Source organism: Lissotriton helveticus, chromosome 12 (assembly GCF_964261635.1).
Source record: "Lissotriton helveticus chromosome 12, aLisHel1.1, whole genome shotgun sequence".
In the NCBI taxonomy this organism is placed as follows: domain Eukaryota; kingdom Metazoa; phylum Chordata; class Amphibia; order Caudata; family Salamandridae; genus Lissotriton; species Lissotriton helveticus.
Window position 1 is genome coordinate 895,091,008 of NC_136073.1, and position 23,557 is coordinate 895,114,564.

At 47.9% G+C, this 23,557-nt stretch overlaps 1 protein-coding gene across 1 annotated transcript in view; it reads right to left on the minus strand.

Moving 5' to 3' along the window:
• Nucleotides 1-2,801: 2,801 nt before the first annotated feature.
• The window catches only part of SAP25 (Sin3A associated protein 25), a 204,002-nt gene continuing 183,246 nt past the window's right edge, over nucleotides 2,802-23,557 (minus strand). The window contains 2 exon segments of the mRNA XM_078668316.1: nucleotides 2,802-3,912; nucleotides 3,915-4,917. Coding sequence (XP_078524442.1) covers nucleotides 3,767-3,912; nucleotides 3,915-4,917 — 1,149 coding nt within the window. The 3' untranslated portion in view covers nucleotides 2,802-3,766.

Consider the following 23,557-nt stretch of genomic DNA (forward strand, 5'->3'; position numbering starts at 1 on the left):
CTTTCGTGGATGGTGTTAATGGTTCTAGAAGGAATCATGAGTCTCCTTTTTCCTCCTCTAAGGGGACCCTGAAAGTTTCAGCTGCTCTTTTGAGGAGTCTGTTGTTGTAAAAGGCTATGTCCTCCGGTGGCAAAGCCTTTGAGGGAAAGCTACAGACCTCTTCTTCAGGGCTTTCTGTGTTGAGGTCGTTCCACGCTTTCTCGAAAGTTCCTGTAGCTTCCCCCTCTTCTGGAACGTCGAGTTCTTTATCGACATGAGGTTCGGGGGTTGCCGGAGCTTCGAGGGTATCCTCTTCTTCCTCGGCCTCTGCAATAGTGGACGGTTTAGCAGGAATCCTGAACTCCTCTAGGGCCTCATCAAACTCCTTCTTTCATTGAAGGAGGGCCGCCATTTATGCCTCAAGGCATCTTTTCTTCTTTTCACCTTGAGGGCCCTTTCTGCATCTGCAGCCAGGGAGATCCTCTTCTTGGGTGTGGTGGATTCTGCCTTCGAAGGTATGGTCTTATCCTCCGTGGCCTCTCGTCTGGCACTTGTCTTTACTAATTTTGACATTTTACCCTTGTCGATATCTCTGGTATGGGATCTGTGGGGTTCTTTCGGCCGCGGCTAAACCTAGGTTGTCGTTTTCTCTCTCGAAGCCTGGGCTGCCTTTAGCACCTTCTTTTCAAGGCCCTTGGTAGCGGACAGGTGAGGGGTTTTTGATATCTTCTCTGCTTTCTTCTCGATGTCCTTGGTCATCCTTTTCACTGTACACCTCTTTTCTGCATCCCCTTCGAGGATCTCGATGTCCGACCCTCCGTGTGTTGATTCTGTGGTCACCCCATGTTCCTCTTCATCGCTTGAGAGGCCCAGGTTATTCAGCGACACCTGTTTCTGACCGACGAGCATAGCTGCATGGTGCTCCTCCCTCGGCTTCCTACGGGCCTTGAGAGATCTCTAAATGAATACAGCGCTGGCCTCCCAGTACTTATCCTTTGATCCCTCGGCAGACAGAGGTTACTGCTGTTGTGCGAATTTGCAGTGGTAATTAGGGCAACATTTGAAAGGGGTATTTTCCATGGCCCCATACCTGGCCTCATTTTGAGCCATCTGCGTCGTTGTTGATCTGTCGGGATCCCCTGAAGGGGAAAGGTGGCCAGAGGTCTTTCTCCCGCTCCGGTGTCTTCTTTGATGTTGGATTTTTTTTCATCTAAATTCCAAGATTTTTTAAGGGATTTCATCCAAAACTTCAGTTGGGTTTGAGAATTCTACACGGATTTGGAACGTGCCTCTCAAGTAGCAGCAAACGATTGTCTCACTTTTCGCCGATTAATGGGGCCATTGTGAGAGAAGACTTCGTATTTTGAGAAGTCCTCAAGGACTACCTTTATAAACTTCAGGAATAAGGAGGCCTTTGAGAACTACTGAATTTTCCCTAATGAATTTCCACGAATGATCATCAATTAAAGATGGATCTACCTGCTTTTATTCAGATGATTACTGCTCAAGAAACTTCCCAGTCCTGAGGATGACCGTGTAATAATTAGCGGTCGAAACGCCGTCGACGCCTTGTGGCTTAAGAAAATATTTAAGGACACATCAATTTTTTGCTTATGTTGTTCCTCTGTATGTTAATATATATTATTGTGTGTAGCCACTTGTCTGGTCTTGAAATTTGTTGTTTTGTATACCAGCACCTTGTCTTGAGCATTCTCTGTTTTTTATTTCTCTTTTAAACTTAAAGTAATAAATATAAATCTATTTTTGCAAAATTGTTAAGTTTTTTAGGGCTTCTTGTGAAGTTTTTCTTTTCTTTTTTTATTGTTTCATTGAATATAATCAGTAAGTTTAGGTGTGCTGATTGTAATAATTTTAAAGTGTTGTATCTCTTGAACCGTTGTTGGTTGTATTGACATATTGTCCCAGGTTCAGGTATGCTGGACTGCCCCTGTGGTAATTAATTAATTAATCATCCAAAACTTCGGAGTTGCTTCTCTTGCTTTCAGACCCCATTTTTATTTATTTTATTTTGAAAGTTTTATAAAGCGCGAACAAGATCCTAGCGGATATCAGAGCGCTATACAGATAGTAAATGTTACTTGTACAGAAAATATGAGTAGATCCAAACAAATGTACAGAGAATATAGTAAAAAACAGCATAGTTGGATTTAGCATCAATAAGTGTCTTGTGGTTGAGAGCACGAGAACATCTCGCCACAGTGTTTCAGCAGACCATACTCATGGCAATGGCAGGGAAAAGAATCTGAAGACGGCTACCAGGCACAGGAACTTCCGGGGCGCCATCTGGCGACACACAAGGGATGGGTCTAGCACCAAATGGTGGTCGACGACGCCCCAGAATTTTTAATTTTTTTTAAATAGTAAACAGAGACAATTCCGGACCCAACCACTAAATAGTGGAATAACGCACATCATGTGAATCCAGAAAATAATTTATGCTGCAAAACTATGTTCACCACATAAGTGTTTCTCATCCAGGAATTACTGTGCTTACCATGCAAGAGTTTCCATGTTCAATGCACAAGTGTAGCTATTAACCATGCATTTTGTTGTGGAATAATCTTCCAACTCATTTACGCTAAAGCAATCAGTTACAACTTTTAATCTAAAATCCAACAGTTGTTTACTCCTTTGCCTATGGATTTTAAGCAGTACATACAACAAACAATTCTGATAACATAAGCGATTGTAAAATGTTCACCAAGCAAACCTCGCCGTGTTCACCATGAGAGTGCAAGTAAACTGTTCACACCAAACCCCAAATTCCCTGCTTGAAAGAAATCGCTGCTAAGCCGTGAGGCGAGACTAAGCTTTAATGCTCAAGGGGAACAATTGTTCAACTTAGTCGCAGTAAAAAACAGCATACAAAAAGACACCAACAGTAAAAATAACATTTTCTGAACAACAAGTAACTCTGCCGAGTGGTAACGTTTAAACCTGAGTTTTGAGCCTAAGTGGAGTGGGCATCGCATGGAACATGAAGTCCACCGCCCACTAGACAAACAACATTCATGTGGCGCTGTCGCACTCTTTGAGCCCGTTACCTGTAAAGTGCAGGCTGGCTGCGTTCTGTAATGGCGGAGACCTCTGCGCGGTCTGACCTGAGGGTATACCCTGAAGGCTCGCAGCCTGGTGGATCAGCCGAGGCATGTCATGAAGACACAAGGTCTCCATGGTCCACCACTAAGAACCCTGGTGCAACTAGATGCCCTCTGGTCACCATAGCTCAAATGCTGCACCCTACTGTGGCCTTATGGTCCACTTTTACTGCCCTCTGCGCCCGCATTCTGGCCCCACTGTTTACTACTGCTGCGCCATGATGAGCCTCTAATGACCTTGATTTCACGTTGTGACCCCTTGTTCGCCATCACTCCCCCCAGGACAACCAATGTACCCACCTGGTTTTCTAGGTATGTCCCTGGACCACTAATACTGGTACTTGCCCACTGCTAATGCCTTTGTGTCTGTGGTCAATTATGGGTATCCCTCTTACCACTGAAGCTTAGCTTTTTAATGCCCTGTGGCCACCACTAATGGTCTTTTCATTGTTGCAATGGTCACTAATGCCTTGGGTCCACCAGTAAAGCTTCTCTTGCATGATCATTGCCCTTCTGCACCTTCCGGCCATCGGCTGCATCACTGATATTCCTCGTGAGCCACCACTGACCCGCGTCCCACTAAGGCCAGCAGCCACCATTAATACTCTTGTTCATTCTCATAGCACACCTGAGTCCTGGGGCCAATCAATGATGTTCTAGCCGGAGAATCATCTTCCCTCGGTCCCCTGGCTGTGGGATAAAAATAGAGTGTCCAAGTTCACCGTTGAAACCTGGATGCCCTCGTCCTTCATGAGAGGCCTCTTTGGTCCACAGCTCCGCGTCCACCCTGGTCCATCACCGAGTTGTCCATTGCAGTCTCTGAGCCTGGCTCGCCCCGGGACATGAGTTCCATACGCTCCCCACCAGGACACGCTTGGCTGTCGGTGCCGTCACACGTGCCACCTGCTGGGGAGGGACCTCTGCGGAAGGTGCCGGAGGATGGACGCGTGCTCTCTACCGATACCATAAACTGCAGCTGCAGCAGGGCCATGGCTGCCTCCTTCTCCCGCATCGAGCGCTGCGCAAATCTTCTGCAAACTGCAGCTGGTGACTCTCGTCTCTGCTTAGCCATCCTCACCGCAGCGGTGGCCTCAGCAGCCTTCACATTCTTCACTTTGCCTTCAGTCTTGTGCCCTCTGAGCTGCAGCTGATATATTGGGGTCAGCACACGAAAACCATCCTTCCACCCCCACTCATTTACAACCCCCTTTTCCGGAGTCTGGCGGGTCGGAAATTCTCTTTTCTCACCCCTTCCTAGTCTAGAATTTTTGGGGACAGTCTGAGACAATTGCTTCTCTCTGTTTCTCTCTTGCACAGGGAGGTCCATGGTCTGAACAAGTTGTGGTGACTTCTCGTGGCCCTTCCGTGCAATGGATAAGTCAATGGTGGAAGAGTCCAGATTGTGGATGGGGTGCAATGTGCTCATAGGTTGTGGGTTCAAGTCACTAGGGCCCAAGCGATCCCCTGCCGTGGCCCTGAGGGTGCTCAGCCCAGCTTTGGAAGGCCATGTCTTGTCTACTGACGATGGACACCTGTAATGTTCTTGCATGTGGCTCACTGGTGCAGTCAGGTGCTGGTCATCAGCGTGATCACGGTGTGGCATGTCCAGCAGGGCACTGAGTGCGTCATGCTCTGCCGTGGACAACCACTTGGCCCGGGTCTTGGAGCCGCAGGGGGCAGCGCCTTCAGGCTGCTTCGGCAACTCAACAGCTGGCAAACGGTTCTCCACAGGCACTGTAGACGGAGCTGCCGAGAGCGAACTGCTTTCACAGACCGACATGATCGGAGGCGGAGTTTCAAGGCGGAAATTCTTAAAGATCTACAAAGAAAAACAGCTTGTTTTAGAAGAAGCATTGTCTGCCTAAGAGAAACAGGAAGCCTCCCTTTGGGAGCATACTCTACCGAGGCCATGCACAACCCCATCCTTCATGACCCCACAGTGCAACAACCCTATGCTCTACCACAACCCTCTGCTCAACCACAACCCTCTGCTCAACCACAACCCTCTGCTCAACCACAACCCTCTGCTCAACCACAACCCTCTGCTCAACCACAACCCTCTGCTCAACCACAACCCTCTGCTCAACCACAACCCTCTGCTCAACCACAACCCTCTGCTCAACCACAACCCTCTGCTCAACCACAACCCTCTGCTCTACCACAACCCTCTGCTCTACCACAACCCTCTGCTCTACCACAACCCTCTGCTCAACCACAACCCTCTGCTCAACCACAACCCTCTGCTCAACCACAACCCTCTGCTCAACCACAACCCTCTGCTCAACCACAACCCTCTGCTCAACCACAACCCTCTGCTCTACCACAACCCTCTGCTCAACCACAACCCTCTGCTCTACCACAACCCTCTGCTCAACCACAACCCTCTGCTCAACCACAACCCTCTGCTCAACCACAACCCTCTGCTCAACCACAACCCTCTGCTCAACCACAACCCTCTGCTCTACCACAACCCTCTGCTCTACCACAACCCTCTGCTCTACCACAACCTCTGCTCTACCACAACCCTCTGCTCTACCACAACCCTCTGCTCTACCACAACCCTCTGCTCTACCACAACCCTCTGCTCTACCACAACCCTCTGCTCTACCACAACCCTCTGCTCAACCACAACCCTCTGCTCAACCACAACCCTCTGCTCAACCACAACCCTCTGCTCTACCGAACTCCATCCAATCCTGGGAGTTAGTGGCCCTCTGTTCAGATGTGGAACCTAGACCCGCACTGCAGCATGAAAACCTGGGCCTATCATGCAACTCTAGGACTTGGGCGCATGTAACATCCTGGGAACTAGACCCACATGTAACTCCAGGAGTCAGGCCCTTGCACAACCCAGGACCTTGGGGCCACATGAAATGCCAGGACAAGGGCCCTGCACAACAACACACAGGTTGGGGCTGATGAGGCTCATGTGCAACTTCTGGCTGTGTTCCACTGGGGACTTCCAAGAGGCTAAGACTTGGGAAACCTGACAACTTGGGAGCCCAGAGTATTCTAAGCAGAACGCAAGCCAGGGATGCGGGCACAAACTAAATACGTTGGTAGCCACAGGCCCCAAAGCTATCAAATGTAGCGCCTCTTTAGAGAAGCATCCCCAGACCCCAACGCATTAGTTCTTGTACATTTTAGATTTTTTTGTTGATCACACCTCTAAGTGCTTGTGAATGTGTGGTGTCCTCATTGCACGGTTTGATAAAACAGCAGAAGTTTTTTAATTTGCACCCTTGAGGATAAAGTTGAGATCTTTAGGGAAGACCTTTAAGATGGAGTAAGCCGGTGTCTCAAACTGTATGAAAATTGTTAGAGTAAAAAGCAAATAAAGCTACTCTCACACTCTTTATCAGACTTGTATCTAACAGGTCGCCCTTTATGCGACATTCCTTGTTCAGTCATTGGTTACACAAGACAGTGAACTGCCTGGGATCGAACACTTCAAAATATATCTAAGTACACCAAAGGCAAGATTTAAGTTGTGTATGAAGGGCTGCTCCTCAGCAGTGAGAGTCTGTGTCAAGATGGGTGGAAAAAATATTTAGGTTAACAGGACCAAACTGGCTGAAAGAATCTACATTGCTAGATTTTCAGTATAAAAAATATTTAAAAAACATTAGCTGAAGAAAATGAAGGACACGTTGCTTACTTCAGTAACGCCTTATCTGGAAGAGACATAATCTAGCCACTGATTACGGACCTTAGAATTTCTCAGGCGTCAGGCTGGATCTGAAGTCTTTTGCTTGAGCAATACCCTTGCGCGCCGGTAGGTGGTGTCGGTAGGCTCTGTGTGAGGTCATCAGCATAGTTGGCGTTGTCTGCGGCGGAAACAACGTCCGCTTCATCTATATAGGCACCACTTTGGTGTGCTGATGTCCGTTACTTTTTCACGACTTTCCACACAAGGAGTACGGAGCCATGAAGTGCACTGACAGTGGTGTGTTTAGCACAACTCGGGCCCCAAAAGGGATCAACCCTGACCCTAGAAACAGGACCACAGTGCAGGAAAGGATGGGTCGGACAGTAAGGAATCTGCGACAAAATCAGGTCTCTACCAGTTAAGGTGTTACTGAAGGTAAGTAACTTGTCCATCTGATAGAGCCATCTAGCCGCAGATTCCTTACCTTTGAATACATACCCAAGCAAACCATCCCTGGAGGAGGAACTGCGAACAAGTTTAGACCTGGAAGTCCTGCAGGACAGAGATGCCAAAAGGCCATCCCTGTGGACTTGACTCGCCAGGCAGTAGTGCTTTGTGAACATGAGCAGAGATGCCCACGTTGATGACGGACAAATGTCAAGAACTGGAATACCACGTTGTAACGCTGTGGTCGTAGCCTTAGCTCAGCCGGAATGAGCTCTTAAGCCTTCAGGGGGCTGTTTCTTGGCCAGAGCATAGCAAGTCTTGATAAAGAGGACGACCCATCGCGAGATAGCACTCTTCGGTACTGCATGACCTTTCTTTGATCCAACATACTGCACGCAGAGTTGGTCGTCCACCTGGAACCTATTAGTGGAGTCAAGGTAGAACGACAACGCTTTTCTTGAGTCCAGACAGTGAAGTCGCTCTTTCTCTTTAGAGGGGTGCGGAGGAGAATAGAAAGTGGGCAACATGACAGATTGCCCAACGTGGAATGGTGTTACCGCTTTCGGTAAGAAAGAGGCCGTAGTGCGAAGCACCAACTTATCAGGGGTCAGGTGTGGAGGCTTGGATGACAGAGCCTGTATTTCACTCACCCTCCTGGCATTAAGTTATTGCCACTAAAAATGCTGTTTTGATGGAAAGCAGCCGGAGAGGGCAGTTGTGCAGAGGTTCGAACAGAGGTCACATCAGGAAGGTGAGAACCAAATTAAGGTCCCACTGAGGCATGATGAATAGGGCAGGTGAGAACATATGTGCAAGCCTCTCAAGTGATCTGTTTATAAGAGGGGATTTAGCTAAAGATGGTTGGTCTGGCAGCCTCAAGAAGGCAGACAAGGCCAAAAGATAACCTTTAAGAGTGCCCCGAGCAGAGCCTTGCTGGGCAAGGGCCAAAACAAAGAGAAGTTCTTGAGAGAGGGAAGCAGTAACAGGGTCAACAGACCTTTCTTTATAATATTTGTCAAATTTCTGCCACCAGCAGGCATACACTGTATTGGTAGAGGGACGCCTGGCTGCCAAAATAACATCACAGACTTTGGGAGGAAGGAAGTGGGTGTTGCGGTGAAGCATGGAGACCGCGGCCCGCCCATTCCGGAGGCACTTCGCTGCACTGCCCACTTCTTTCTTAGGGCTGGAGGTGCTACTGCGGCCCCTAATCTCCCTCTCTGCGTCCCGCCTGGGTGGGGGACCCGGCCCGGCGATTGGACGCAACTGGTGCATTTGGCGCAGCTGGTGAGGGGCCTGCAGAATACTGGACACTGGTGCTGTGACACACACTGATGCTCACAGCCCGTTTACCTTGCCACATTAGCAGCCTCGCTGCACACATCGGTGCAGAGGCCCTGTGGAAAGACCTACACCTTCCTTCTCTTGGGGCCTCGTCGTTCGGACTCTGCAGCGGTTTACTCTCCCTGTGTCCAGACCGGGCTGGGGGCCTGGCCCATCAGTTGGCAGTCACCTGCGGAGCAGAGGGGGCCTGTGCTGTGACTTGGGCCCGGGAGGGGCCCATCAGCTAAGCCTTCGGAGCACCCGGGGGTCATGGGTGCTGCAAGGTGAGGCAGTTTTGCATGAGGCCAGGCTGCTGTGCCTCGTTGGGGGTGAAGGCAGAGTGGTGTTGAAGCCGCCACCGGCGCTCTTTGACGTGCGGACATTGGCTCCTACGGGGCGGCCTCGAGATTGCAGCCTACACATGTACCTGATGAGGTAGGTTCGCTGCACGGGTCTGAGCAGTCCCCCTGGGGTGTGGACTCCCATCTCTGGTGCCCCTTTAGACCTGCTGCTGCTCTCCCCTCCTATTCGTGGCGCACCTTTGCTGGGGGATGCTTTTGGAGGGTGAGTGGCGCAAATGATACCTAGGGTCGCACACAGATCCCAGTCATTATCACTATGCGCCTGGATGCTGGAGGCCTCCTACTGACGGACTGCCTGCTGGGGACGGGTGCTGCTCGGCTTTGTAGCTGCTGCGGGTATGTGGAGGCTTGAGTGGTGGGCCTTTTTCGGTAGAGGGGGAAGGTCGGTGTGTCGGTGCCGGCAGGCCTTGGGCCCTACTTCGGTGAGACAACACCACTGGTGTGATACCCAGCCCCTTCTCCCCCCTCCTGATTCCAGAGGACCACTGTGTGGGCCAGAGAGGGGCAGGGTGTGCAGTTGCTACCTAGTGTGGTCTCCTGGGGTCTGGGTGTCTGCTCTTGGTCAGCATCCTCCTTTCGCCCCCACTAGGCCTGGACAATGTGATTTGTGGACTGCAGCACAACAGCTCGGCAAACAACTGCAGGCACAGTGTAGGAAGGTAGATCCCTGACTATGGTTGCCCCCAACTTTTTGCCTGGTGTTTTGCTGGTTTTCTGACTTAGTTGACCTGAGGCCCTGCTGTTCAGGACCCCCAGGCCCACTGCTCTCTCTGTTAAAATGGATTCCATGTACCCTAGGGTACATATCTGATTGGCACTGGGCCCTCTCCAAGTCCCTGTACCCAGGGCTGAGGTGCACCCAGAAGTCTGCCAGGGGCTGCAGCATGTATTATGCCACCCCTGGGCTGACTAACTAAACAGACACAACTGGCTGCTTGACAGCTGGGGCAAGGTGGCGTAATCACCCTTTGCTTTAGATATAGTATACCTATATCTAAACCTAAATGGGCACACAGATCTCCTATCAGTCACTCCTATGGCAGGCCTTAACAATCCTGAAGGCAGAGTGCTTGGAATCGTGTGAGATGGTGCTCTGGCATGAGCTGAGCCTGTCTGCGGCTTTCAGGATCTATCCCTTAGCCGTTTCCATGATAGCGTCAGACCATATACTCTTAAGTGCCTTATAATCCTCGCGGTTATGGTAACTTTGGACTGACATTATCTAAACATGTTGTGTAAGGTGTCATACGCTTTGGAATACTACCCCCTCGCCAATTCTGGCGACGGGGGTAGCATTCCACCCCTCTAGAGGGAGAAGACATGTTGGTAACCTGTAACCCCGGTTAAAGTCAGACATAGCCTTAGCTCCACAAAATGGATGCTGCCACCGAGACACAAGTCTGCCCTCCTGCTGCTGGGAGCCCTCCCAGAGCAGGAGGCAAGGACAAAGGGTTTCCTGCCAGGGGCGGTGCCAGCACCGTCCCAGACAGGATTTTGTGTATCCTAGGTAGGCAGGGCTTTAGAGGAAGGTGACTGCAAGTGGCACCCCGGTGCTCACTGTGCATAGGCCGGCTGGAACCAGTTCCAGGGGCACTCCAGCCCCTGATCTGGGGAAAGCCCGCCAAAGGAGAGGGGTGTAACCACCCCCCTCCTGGTCCCACCCATAGGGCAGGACTTAGTCGCGTGCCAGCCCCCTTTTTCAGGTTAAAGGTGGGAACTGGTCCCCTTCCAAATCAGATCATCTTTGAATCCTGAACCAACTTTCCACGAAAGGAACTCAAGACACTTCTCAAGATTTCTCCCTTGTGGCTAAGGAGTAGTCACCCTGCAGCAGCAGGCACCATCCAAGCATCGCGGTCTGCTGTAAGTCTCTCCTCCGGATCAAGACTGCCCAGCACGACGAGAACCGGCTTCCCTGGCACCTCTGACCTCTACCCACATCATCAGCCCAGCTGTGACCCGTGGGTGTGACGAGACCTCGAGGGACCGGCCATCTTCCAAGACTGCACGACGCTTGACCAGCACGACTCCCGAGTGACCCTCGACCGAGTGCTTTGGGGTAAGAGAAGCCCCGACCCTGAGCAGCACCAGCACCGAAGTTCAGCCCCCCTGCATCCACGAGATCTGCGTGGGGCCCTTCTGCTCGTTGCTGCTCACCGCGTTGTTTAGGTCACTTGCCCGTGGGCTAGTGGCCCTTTCACGACGCTCCACGACGACAACTACTGCTGGTCTGGTTGCTCCAGACTAGCCCTTGCTCCCCTCCAACAGAGGAGCACCCTGGACCCTCCTGGTCCACCCAAGACGCCATTTTAGGTCCACCGCGTGGGCCTTGCATTTGCCAAGACTTGTTGCCCAATCCTGGGTCCAGCGACGTCAGCAGCAGATACCTTCGTGGGACAGCTCGCACCTCCATCCTGGTCGCCGACAACGCCTCCTGGTCCGAGAGACTGCAGAGCCCAGCAGCGCCCACTCACCTGGTTGAGGTGACTTCGTCCGGTGCCACCCTGGTGCCCACCTAAATCACTGGCTAGTGATTCAGAACTTGGTCCCCTCTGCTTTCAGGTCTTCTTCTTCCCTGATCCAGGCTTGGATCACTCCGAACTTTCTTCACTGGCCGCCTGCCAGCAACTTCTTTCTTCAGGCTCCTGGTTCTTCAACGTGGGTTTCCGACGCAACTTGAACTCTATGCAGCCGCAGCCCCTGGGCTAGGTAAACCAAGTACTCTGGTGCTTCAGCATAGTCCAACACCCTAAGTGTTCGGATCCACCCTTGTTTTCGACCCACCTAGTCGGGTTCTGTGGTAAATAAATAAATAATACCTCTATTTTTGAATGGATAAATGAATAACAGATAGCTCAAAAAATAAGAGTCAAGATTCGAGGTAGTAGGAGTTTTGCAGGTTTATTACAGCATAAAGGACAGGAACAGGACGACCTGCACGGGAACAGGATGGCAGCGCTGCCGGGGGCAGGGTCGGAATCGGCGTAACATTTAATAACAGTGCACGCTCATATATACTAAAATAGTTGCATTACAATACATACGATAGGCGGAGCAGTGGGTGTGGTCAATAGCAGTCGCGAAAGATAAGGGTGAAAGTAGGTGTAACAGAGGCGTATACATAGACATGTGATGCAAACGTAACAGAATATGTCATGAATGGGGCGGAAACATGGAGGGGGCTACCTAAGGAGCCGGGACCTCTGACCTAATGGTGCGCGCAAACTGGCAATGACGTGTTACTAGAAGAAGCTGGGGGCTATGAACTCTGTGCTAGGAGCAGAGACTGAAGTCTGGAGAGTCAGGGCGACATGTACCTAAGCAGTATCTAGTATCTAATGTTTAGAGAACATGTTGATAGAATCCAAAAGTTATCGGGGTAGAGGCGAACAGACTCTAAGACTGGAGCATGCATTATTCTACATGTAGTGCGTGATGAAGAATGTTAAATGACCATTAAATGCAGTATTTCTCTTACATGGAGACGTAAAGGCTAGACAATGACGGAAACTATTGATGCGATTCAGTAGCTTTAGGAATGCAGAGAAGGAGGACTGAACTGATAACTGGAATCATAACATACTCTTGGCAGACTCAGAGGCAGAGCCAGGCTGAGCCGGGCACTGCGAGACAGGAAGTAAGTGAAGGGTCGAGGATACAGGTGGGGGCTGTATCGCTCCTCAGCGAGGCTTCAGGAGTCAGGAGCTGAATCTGGTGTCCAGGCCCTTTTGAGGCCTAGAAACGGGGACTTTACAATGGAATAACGTGCACACTGAGAAACGTGGCAACGTAACTTTACATAGGCCTGATATTCGTAGTATTCACGAGAACTGGAAACTGACATACTAGAGGTGGACACAACTGTAATTGCGTCTTTAATCGAACATAGGGAATACATATGCATATTAATCATGCACAGATAACATATGATGGAGGACGCGTAGGGACACAGAACATGGCAAAATTTACTTTTCCACATTCCCTCCTTGTCACTATGTTTCCATCAGGAAACATCAATATTCATGATACCATCTATCATTTCATACAGTATCATTTGCTCGTCTCGAATTTTCTTGGAACGGGATTTAGAACGGGGCTTGGGACTAGGAATACAAGAGGTAGCACACATGCCGCAAATCGCAGGGCCACATTGTATACAGAGGCAGCAGCTGAATATGATCGCTACTGCAATACCTAGAAAGGACAAGACTTTCCATCCCCAAGCGGAAATTATATTCCAGAACCAACCGGACCATGTCCAGGTGCCTGGGTCTTGGTGTAACAGATGGGCAATTTTATGGAGTCTGGTTATAGCTGAATAAACAGACGGCGCGTTATTTGGAATGAAAATGCAGCAACTAGATCCGATGACTCTACAGGCCCCGCCCCTATCGGCCAATATGACGTCAAGGACGAGACGATTCTGTAAAACGACAAATCTCATAGCAGATTGCTCTTCGGTTAAGTTACCTAGAGCAGAGGCAGTCTCATTAACTACTGCTTCAAGGGTTCTGGTTAACCTACGGATTAGCTTACTATTCTGGATAGGTCCTATAAAGAAGAAGAAACCTCTATTGAAATCTGTATACTGTTCTAGAGCAGTTTCAGTATAATCGACAATGGGGGACTCCCTTCTATGTCTAAGGTGTACTAGATGTGTGTTTCTATGATAATCAGATGGGGCTAGGAAAACAGGTGGCAGTAGGAAGGCAATGTAACAGGTTCCCTCCCAATCGAGGGGCAGACGAACATATGCGGTCTGACCACAAATAAAATAAGAATGACGTGAAGCTTTGAAAATAGATTTCCCACTGTCACTATATTTGACAATAGTAGTACAATCACTATGGCCTACATGTACGGAACCATTATTTCTAACACATAATTCGCCTTTGACTGGTAGTACTGAAATAGCAGGTAAGTCTGGAGTGGAATCAGACTGAACATTCAGGACCATGAAATTCGAAGAATAATTACCTAAGTTGTAAACTTCGTTTTCTAGATCCAACCCTGTTCTGTGGGGAAGACCTTGCTTTTCTGGGAAACATGTACTGTTAAGAAAAGACATATCTGTTGAGGATGACGTTAACGTGGACCATGCTCCACACGAACCATTATGTGAAAATGGATAAGGAAAGAGTGGCAGAACTCCCTTCGGTGTCTGGAAAGGGGGGAGTCGACCACACACCCAACAATTAGTGGCATTGCTGGTCTGGTGTGAATAATGTAACATGCGGATGAAAGAATTGTTACGCATAGCGAGACGGTAAGAGAGTTCATGAGGAGGCAGATCACTAAACGTGTGCTCTACTGTAGCATTGGCAGACTTATTTACATGAGAAACTGGAAAATACAGATAAAACGCATAACTGGTGCAGGAAATCATAATACTGAGAAATAATATGAAACATAGAAAAACGATACATCGGATTGAGTTTTGACTAACTCTCTCACTATGGGGGTCTATTTTATACATGTCAGAAACCGGTCTAACCGTTTCACCTAGGGGAGGACTTAGACAATCAAACTGGCTGACTTATTTTACTAGACCTTAACTTAAGTTTATACTCCTGTTGCGGAGTTGTCTCTAACAGGGAGGGTGCAGTATCAGTGTCTTTTGCGGGACAGTCCTTAAGAATAGTACTTTGGCAGTCCTTTGAATCCTCGGAAATGTTCTTTGAAACTGGTTTCAATCCATGAAACCTTTTGATATGCGAAAGATGCACCCAGCCTTTGCGTCCCTCCAACTTCACGGCTGTACGGGTGGCCAGGAGGACCTGTCGGGGATCCTTCCAGCGAGGCTCCAGCGGACTTGAACGATCGAAATTTCGCACTAGGACCATGGATCCGGGAACGATTTCATGCGGTGCCACCTCGGTATTGTCTGGAAATGCGGCGGCAACCTGTGAACGACAAGAGTTGAGGGCAGACATCAAGGAAGCTAGGTAATCTGTCAGCATATTACTTGAAACATCGGTAATACTTCGGGGTCTAGGAGTACCCCACATGTTAGGGGGGCGGCCGAAAACGACCTCATACGGGGACAGACCTGATCTGGAATGGGCGACCATGCGCATATAAAACAAAGCGACTGGCAGAGCTATGAGCCAGTCCACACCTTTCTCTTGACAAACCTTTGCAATTCGGATTTTCAGGGTCTGATTATGTCTCTCTACGAGACCGGCTGCTTCAGGATGGCGTACACAATGGAACTTCCACTGGTACCCTAACAAAAGGGACACGTGTTTCATGAGTTCAGATGAGAATGGCTGGCCGTTGTCAGAATATACGACCCTAGGGAGTCCGTAACGGGGGAAGAACTCACGAACCAACTGCTTGGCAGTGGTCGCAGCTGTGTAATCTGGAACTGGATATGCCTCCGTCCATCTGGACAAAGCGCATACAACTACAAGGACATACTTGAAACCTCGACATCGCTCCATCTGAATGTAATCCATCTGGAGGACTTCAAAAGGGTGGTCAGGGGGCTGGAACCCACCTTGTTCCACCGGGACACTTTTACCTGGATTAAACTGGCAACATATCATACAGGTACGGACTTTCTGCTTGGCTGCAGCTCGTAAATGCTTGTTGAACCAAATGTTCTGGATACTGCCTAACATAGCTTTTTCTCCTAAATGTGCTGGACTATGTGCAGTATTAATAATGACTTGAACCATAGAGTCGGGGAGAAACCATGTGGTTCTACCCTTCGTTAACCATCCTTGATCTGTCTGTACCCCTCCTTGTTCGGACCATTTCTTGATTTCATCGGGAGTAGCATGTGACTGGATATCTATGACATCTTGAGTAGGGTCTTTAACTGTCATACATGTAGTCAGATCTGGAGTGTGCGTCTGTGTCGGATTAACTGAAATGTCTGGAGTCTGAGCTGTAAGCTTGGCTGTGCGATCTGCTAGATCATTACCCTGGGAAATAATGTCAGTAACTTTCGTATGTGCTTTGCACTTCATGATAGCAATGGATGTCGGTAAATGTATGGCATCTAACAGAGCCTGAATAAGGAGACCATGCTGAATCTTGGTTCCATGAGAAGTCATGAAACCTCTCTCTTGCCAGAGCACTCCAAAGTCGTGTACAACTCCAAATGCGTAACGTGAATCTGTGTAAACATTAACTTTCAGGTTCTTGGCGTGAATGCAGGCTTGTGTCAGAGCAACTAGCTCTGCTGCTTGAGCAGACAGGGTGTCAATACGGTGTGTCTCTATAACGTCGGTGTCGGTAGTCACTGCATACGCGGCGACTAGTTCTCCTGTACTTGTTCTCATACATGAACCATCCACATAAAGTGTCAGGTCTGGATCTGGTAATGGAATATCTGTCAGATCTTGTCTTGGCTTTGTCATGATGTTAACTACTTCCACACAGTCGTGTGTGGCAGAATTCGAAGTAACTGATGGTAACAATGTAGCAGGATTTAAAACGTTGCAGCGTCTGATTTCTATGTGTGGCTGGAACAGTGTCAATTCATAACCTGTTAAACGTGCAATTGTCAAGTGCTGAGTTTGTGTTCGGTTTAAAAGAACTTCCACGGAGTGTGGGACTTGTACTGTCAAGGAATGTCCTAATACTATGGAATCACTTTGTCTGATAGCTAGTGCTGTGGCTGCAACTGACTTGAGGCACGCAGGCAGAGCCTGGGCTACAGGATCTAATGTGCTCGAAAAATAAGCACAGGGCTTGTACTGTCCTGCTTGATCTTGTGTGAGAACTGATAATGCTGTACCTTCACGTTCAGTGACGAAAAGTGTAAAAGGCTTACTGTAGTTCGGTGTTGCTAGAACTGGGGCTTGACATAGGGCTTTCTTTAACTCATTGAAACTAAGTGTATGTTCAGATGTCCAAGGGAGGACAGTCGATACGGCTGCCTCCTGTGTCGTTAACTGTATCAGTGGCTTGGCTAGAAATGCATACTGAGGAATCCATTGTCTACAATAAGAAGTAAGGCCGATAAAAGCACGTACCTCCTTCTGGGTCTTGGGCTGAGGAAGACTCGCTATTAACTGGATACGGTCTGGTGTCAACTGCCTACCCCACTTGGACAGTAAGTGGCCTAAATAGATCACTTGCTGGACACAGAATTGAAGCTTCGAAGGGGACACCTTGTGTCCCATCTCGGCTAGGAAATACAAGACTGTAAGGGATGCTCGCTCGCAAGCACGTTCAGAACGGGCTGTGATCAGGAGATCATCGACATACTGGAGCAGGGCAGTGTCAGTTGGCATGTGAATGTTGTCTAGTTGTCTCTTGAGTGCTTGACTGTAAATACTAGGACTTTCTGTGAAACCTTGAGGAGCGCGTGTGAACATATAGCTCCTTCCATTTAAACAAAATCCGAAAAGAAACTGGCTGTCTGGATGAATGGGGACACTGAAAAACGCGTTCTTGAGGTCTATGACTGAAAAAAATGAGGCTTCGGAATCAATGGCTGTCAATAGGGAAGAGATATCTGGGACAACTGGGTACTGGGGAATAATACATTTATTAAGTTCTCGGAGATCAATCACTAAACGATATACTGGAGGTGCATTTGGATCAGTACGTTTCATAACAGGAATGATCGGAGAATTGCATACATTGGAGTCAGTTTCTACAACTACTCCTTGAGCCATGAGCTCGTCAATAATTTTGGATAAGGCTGCTACAGCCTCAGGTGGCAATCTGTACTGTCTGATTCGTGGCAGGACTACACCTGGCTTGAGAGTCACACGATGGGGTGTGATTTGCATAAAGCCAACATCAGTTGGACCTTGCGCCCATAGATGCTGTGGAACATTAGACAATCTCGGATCAAAATCTCGTAATACATAGTGACCCTTGAAGTCACGTAGGAACAATCGTATTCCCTCTGGGGAACAGCATATAACTGCACCTAACTCTTTCAGTGTTTTAATGCCTAATAGATTCTCTGGACATGACTTAGTAAGTAACAGATCAGTAGTGCGGGACAATGGACCTACTTCTAGAGTAACTGGCTTTGATATTTCATTTACAATAGGTTTTCCTGAAAATCCAAGGGAAACATTTCTTGAGCCTGAGAGCGGAGCCCCTGGAACTTCGGCGTGACTGATGGTGGTCCTACTTGCCCCTGTATCAATCAAAAACTTTCTGTCTTTCCCTAATACTTGACTGTGAACATAGGGACCTTCTTGATCTACAGGTATCTCGATGAGAGGCAAGCCTACCTCCTTCTCTAGGCTGTTTCATGAATACGGTTGATACTCTGGATACTCGGACTGTGCATACTGGTACATCTGCTGTGTAACATGCTGTGTTGCAGCAATAGGCTGCGGTGCTGGAACTGTCTGTTGTGCATTCTGTGACTGAGGAGTCTGTGTAACTTGTTCCTGTCTAGGCGGACGTGGTCTTTCTTTAGTCTTACCGGTAGCTATGTTGTGTTTCAGAACTGCACACTCGTTTATAAAATGACCTGGCTGTTTACAATAATTGCAGTTCCCTTTAACGGGAGCTGCAGGATGACTGGCTTGATTCGGACCCCTTTTCTGACTGTCTTGAGGAACGGATTGTGCAACTAGTACTTTCATTTTCGTGTCTTTCATACGTTTCCTTTCATGTTCTTGCTCTTCTCTGATTCTATTCTGGTGATATTGAAGCATCTGTAACATTTGGGACGGGGTATTAGCTTGCCAGGTACTTTCGACTTTCAAAACTCGATTCTTAACTTGTGGACTTGAATTCTCGACTAGTTTAGTAACAAAAAGATGAGGGTATGACTCGCTACTCGTCTTGAGGCCACTGTTTATAATAAAACATTTTTCAAATCTAGAGTAAAAATCACTAGTGTCTTCGTCTTGTTTCTGTTTACAGGCTGAGATTGCATCCCAGTCTTCCTTTTTAGTTGCTAATAGTCTGGGCAAAACTTGTATTAACAGTTCAGGTAATTCTTTACATTTATCTCCAAGACCGGTACCTGGTACTCGTGCCTTGTCTTCAGCTTCTAGAACTGCCCAATCGATCTTTTTCTCTCCCACCTCCCATTCTTTTTCCTTGAGTTTCTCATATACCCCTGCGGGCAACAGGACCTTTAACATTTTAATAATATCTGGATACGTGTATTCTCCCATACGGAGCATGTCTTTTAATTCTCGGTGGAACCCTGCTGGATCTTTATCATGACAGGGAATTAACTTTTTCATCTCTAAGAGTTCCATCTTTGTGATCGGGGTGTAAACAAACACTCGTTGCATTTCACCACCGTCTGTCTTAACTGGATGCACTTCTCGTAACGGATTCTGTCTGTCTATGTAAAAGGGTTTACTTTCTGGGGGTGAGACATGAACAAAATGCGGGTTCAAAAACATACTATATTTGTGGCGCTGTTCTAGAATGACACTAATTAAATCGGTACCTAAACCTTTCCATCTATACTGGAGACTCTCGTTCAGGACATCGTGTAACGGACCTGGATCAGAATGTTGACCCTCATACAATGTAATGAGGTGCTGGATCATATACATACCCACCAGTCGTTGCTCGGCTGGGGGCAATTTCAGAAACATTTGTGCCACTATTTCGTCTGGAAAAGTGGTAGAATCAGTAATCCATCGGACTGCTGATCGGACTAGTTCTTGTTCATGCATGGTACTTAACTCGCTATAACCGATTCGTGATTTCAGAATGTGATCGGTAACTTGAAATACTTGTTCCAGAGAACCTTGTTCTGGTGCTGGATGATGAAAAATTTACTTGTGTTCTAGGCGCAAATGGCGATCTGGAAATCTAGATTTTCCTACATACGCTATTCTGTCGGGATTCTCGTCCTCTACCTCTTCTGTAGAAGAGTCATTTTCTTTCTCGCTTACTTGTGCTTCTTTACGTTGTTCGTGTACCCTTATTATTTCTTTACGGATTTTCTTGTACATACTCTCTATACTACTGATAGTCTTGTGCTTACCCTCGGCTATATTATCACTCCACCTTGTCAGGACTTTCATTTCGGCTCGATCTTTGGTCGGATAATCTTGTTCCCTTATTAGACAATTAATCAGAAACTTTAATATCATGAGCTGGACTTCAACTTTTCTTTGGCACATGACGTCACTAATACTTTCTGGATCATTCCCTGTACGGATGAAACGATATATTCTGTCTAGATCTTCTTTCATATCTGGTAGGGTGACTAGATACTCGGTCACCTTTCTTACGCGTAATGAATATAAAACCATATTATCCTCGCCTGGGACTGGATCATAGCCACATTCGGTAAGGGCTTTTCTTATTTCTGCAACAGACTGATATCTGGGCGTACGCTGTGACGCTTGTGCATGTAATTCGGTTAACGTTAAACGCTTGTGTGGCGGCGGGGTTTGAGGAGGACCTCCCCCTGCGGCCCCTAAACTAGAGTCGTCTACTGATGCTCTTCGTCCTGGCAGAGTGGGAAATGGAAATGTAGGCTGGACTTGTATGGCGGGCTGGACCGGGGGTACCGTAACAGGTACTCCGGTGTCTGGAGGAGCGGGAAGTGCCTGATTTACAGGGACTGGCGGAGTAGGAACAGGATTTGCATATTCTGGGACTGTGTCGTCCAAATAGGACGAAATGAAAATATCAGCTGCGGTCAGTTTGTGACGTAGCTTGGTCGGAACTAGTGGTGGCGGGAAATTACTGGATGCCTCTGGGGTCGCTTTTGGCAAGCCCTCGGCAAGAAGAGGATACATACCCTTAATAAGAGCATGCCTCTGTCTGTCTGACTGTTCGGTTTTAACTCGTTCACCAATCTCGATTAATTCCCTTTCTTGGGCTCGTTCTAAGGATTCTCTACTTAATTCTGACTTTCTGATTTCTTTTTCGGTTCTTTTATGAGATTCTTTGCGCCATAACTCAATGGCATCTTTCTGTGACTGTCTGGCTTTCTTTTTCCATAATGCTTCTTCTACTCTCATGATGCACTCGGCATCCCATGTGCCTGATACAGGCCATCTATACTTTTCTTCTAACTGTTTGGTATACTCTACCCATAAATCTAGATATAGTATGGCACTTATGCCATGCTTTTGATACATAAAATGACCTGGACTGTCCCTAGGCGGGACAGGAACTGCTGCTTCTAGCAGACCTTTTCTGGTTTTTAACTGACGCAGTTTTGAAAAGAGCGGCATGACTGAACTATAATCTGGACACAACACAATACACAATAAACACGATAATTACTTCACACTCATACCACGACATTAAAATACATGAATAACATTCAGAATAACAGTTCGAACAGAATACTACCTGGAATACGGGAAACAGAATACATGAATTTTCTCGAGAACAGAACTGACTTAGAACAGAAACTAGATGCACTGCTGAAACAGTACGAAACTTACCGGTCTCATACAGAGACACGTCAGGACCCGCATCCACCGAAGTGGACACTTCGTTTGTGGGCCTGTGTACCACCAACCCACGGACCAGAGTCAATTAGATTGACCCTGTCTAGATACTACCCCAGCAACGGTACTCACCGGGCAGCAAGAACGGAAGGCCTCAGACTGGACTGGACTGCTTCGACGCCGGACGGACGAACTTCGGACTTCTGTTACAGGTGGGCCTCCGGATACCTCGGACCTTGGACTCTCGGCTTGGGCTCTGGTCGGGACTCGCCGCGTTTCCTCCACCGTCTCGTCTGGATGCTGGACCGCCTCCTCCGTCTCCTCCGTGGGCCTGAGGGATACTTAAAGCAGAAATATCTGCCGGTGCGCAGAAGAGTTCCGTCACGACTGCAGAGGGTCAGGGGGTCGGCGTGGCTTCACCGACGCGTGGGGAAAGGGCAAGTCCCTGTTCGGGCGCCATTATGTGGTAAATAAATAAATAATACCTCTATTTTTGAATGGATAAATGAATAACAGATAGCTCAAAAAATAAGAGTCAAGATTCGAGGTAGTAGGAGTTTTGCAGGTTTATTACAGCATAAAGGACAGGAACAGGACGACCTGCACGGGAACAGGATGGCAGCGCTGCCGGGGGCAGGGTCGGAATCGGCGTAACATTTAATAACAGTGCACGCTCATATATACTAAAATAGTTGCATTACAATACATACGATAGGCGGAGCAGTGGGTGTGGTCAATAGCAGTCGCGAAAGATAAGGGTGAAAGTAGGTGTAACAGAGGCGTATACATAGACATGTGATGCAAACGTAACAGAATATGTCATGAATGGGGCGGAAACATGGAGGGGGCTACCTAAGGAGCCGGGACCTCTGACCTAATGGTGCGCGCAAACTGGCAATGACGTGTTACTAGAAGAAGCTGGGGGCTATGAACTCTGTGCTAGGAGCAGAGACTGAAGTCTGGAGAGTCAGGGCGACATGTACCTAAGCAGTATCTAGTATCTAATGTTTAGAGAACATGTTGATAGAATCCAAAAGTTATCGGGGTAGAGGCGAACAGACTCTAAGACTGGAGCATGCATTATTCTACATGTAGTGCGTGATGAAGAATGTTAAATGACCATTAAATGCAGTATTTCTCTTACATGGAGACGTAAAGGCTAGACAATGACGGAAACTATTGATGCGATTCAGTAGCTTTAGGAATGCAGAGAAGGAGGACTGAACTGATAACTGGAATCATAACATACTCTTGGCAGACTCAGAGGCAGAGCCAGGCTGAGCCGGGCACTGCGAGGCAGGAAGTAAGTGAAGGGTCGAGGATACAGGTGGGGGCTGTATCGCTCCTCAGCGAGGCTTCAGGAGTCAGGAGCTGAATCTGGTGTCCAGGCCCTTTTGAGGCCTAGAAACGGGGACTTTACAATGGAATAACGTGCACACTGAGAAACGTGGCAACGTAACTTTACATAGGCCTGATATTCGTAGTATTCACGAGAACTGGAAACTGACATACTAGAGGTGGACACAACTGTAATTGCGTCTTTAATCGAACATAGGGAATACATATGCATATTAATCATGCACAGATAACATATGATGGAGGACGCGTAGGGACACAGAACATGGCAAAATTGACTTTTCCACAGTTCACCCGAGAACAGTAACTTTGTGACTACTAGCCTCCATAGACTTTTTCCCGCCTTACGCGTGAGAGTTCCCACTCTGCACACGACATCCACAGGCCTCCTGCAACTAATCTAAGTGTTTAGCATTGTAGGACTAGCGTTTCTAAAGTCTATGAGAATAGTTACTTACCTGCTAGTAGTTCGCATTCCACTTTTGTAATATATGGTTTTTCGTGCCCCTAGGGCATTTGTGTAAATTGTGCGACTTAAAGTATTTTCTTAAGAGTTTTGTTGTGTGCTTAGCTCCCTGTCTCATAAAGAGCCAGGGTAGTCTTGTTAGAAATAAATATACGTTTATTTTCATAACAACTTGTGTGGTGTCCTTTCACTTGGTATTCAAGGGGTAATGTGATGGTAAAACAGCTGGCTTAACACGCCCTCTAGAGTATTAGCCTTAGACTGCTCGTATCCATGCTACTAGGATAGCTGGTCTATAAGGTTGACTTACAACCAATCATCAATAAGGGTTGTTTGGACTGATACAAAGTGCTCACTAGAATAGTGAACATTATATATCAGGCCAACTTCTCACACACAGTTATCCCCACTGGGATCGTAGTCATGGGGAAGGGAAGGGCAAAGCGTTGCGTTCCGCCTCAACACAGATGTAAATGGACAACTACACTACGGAT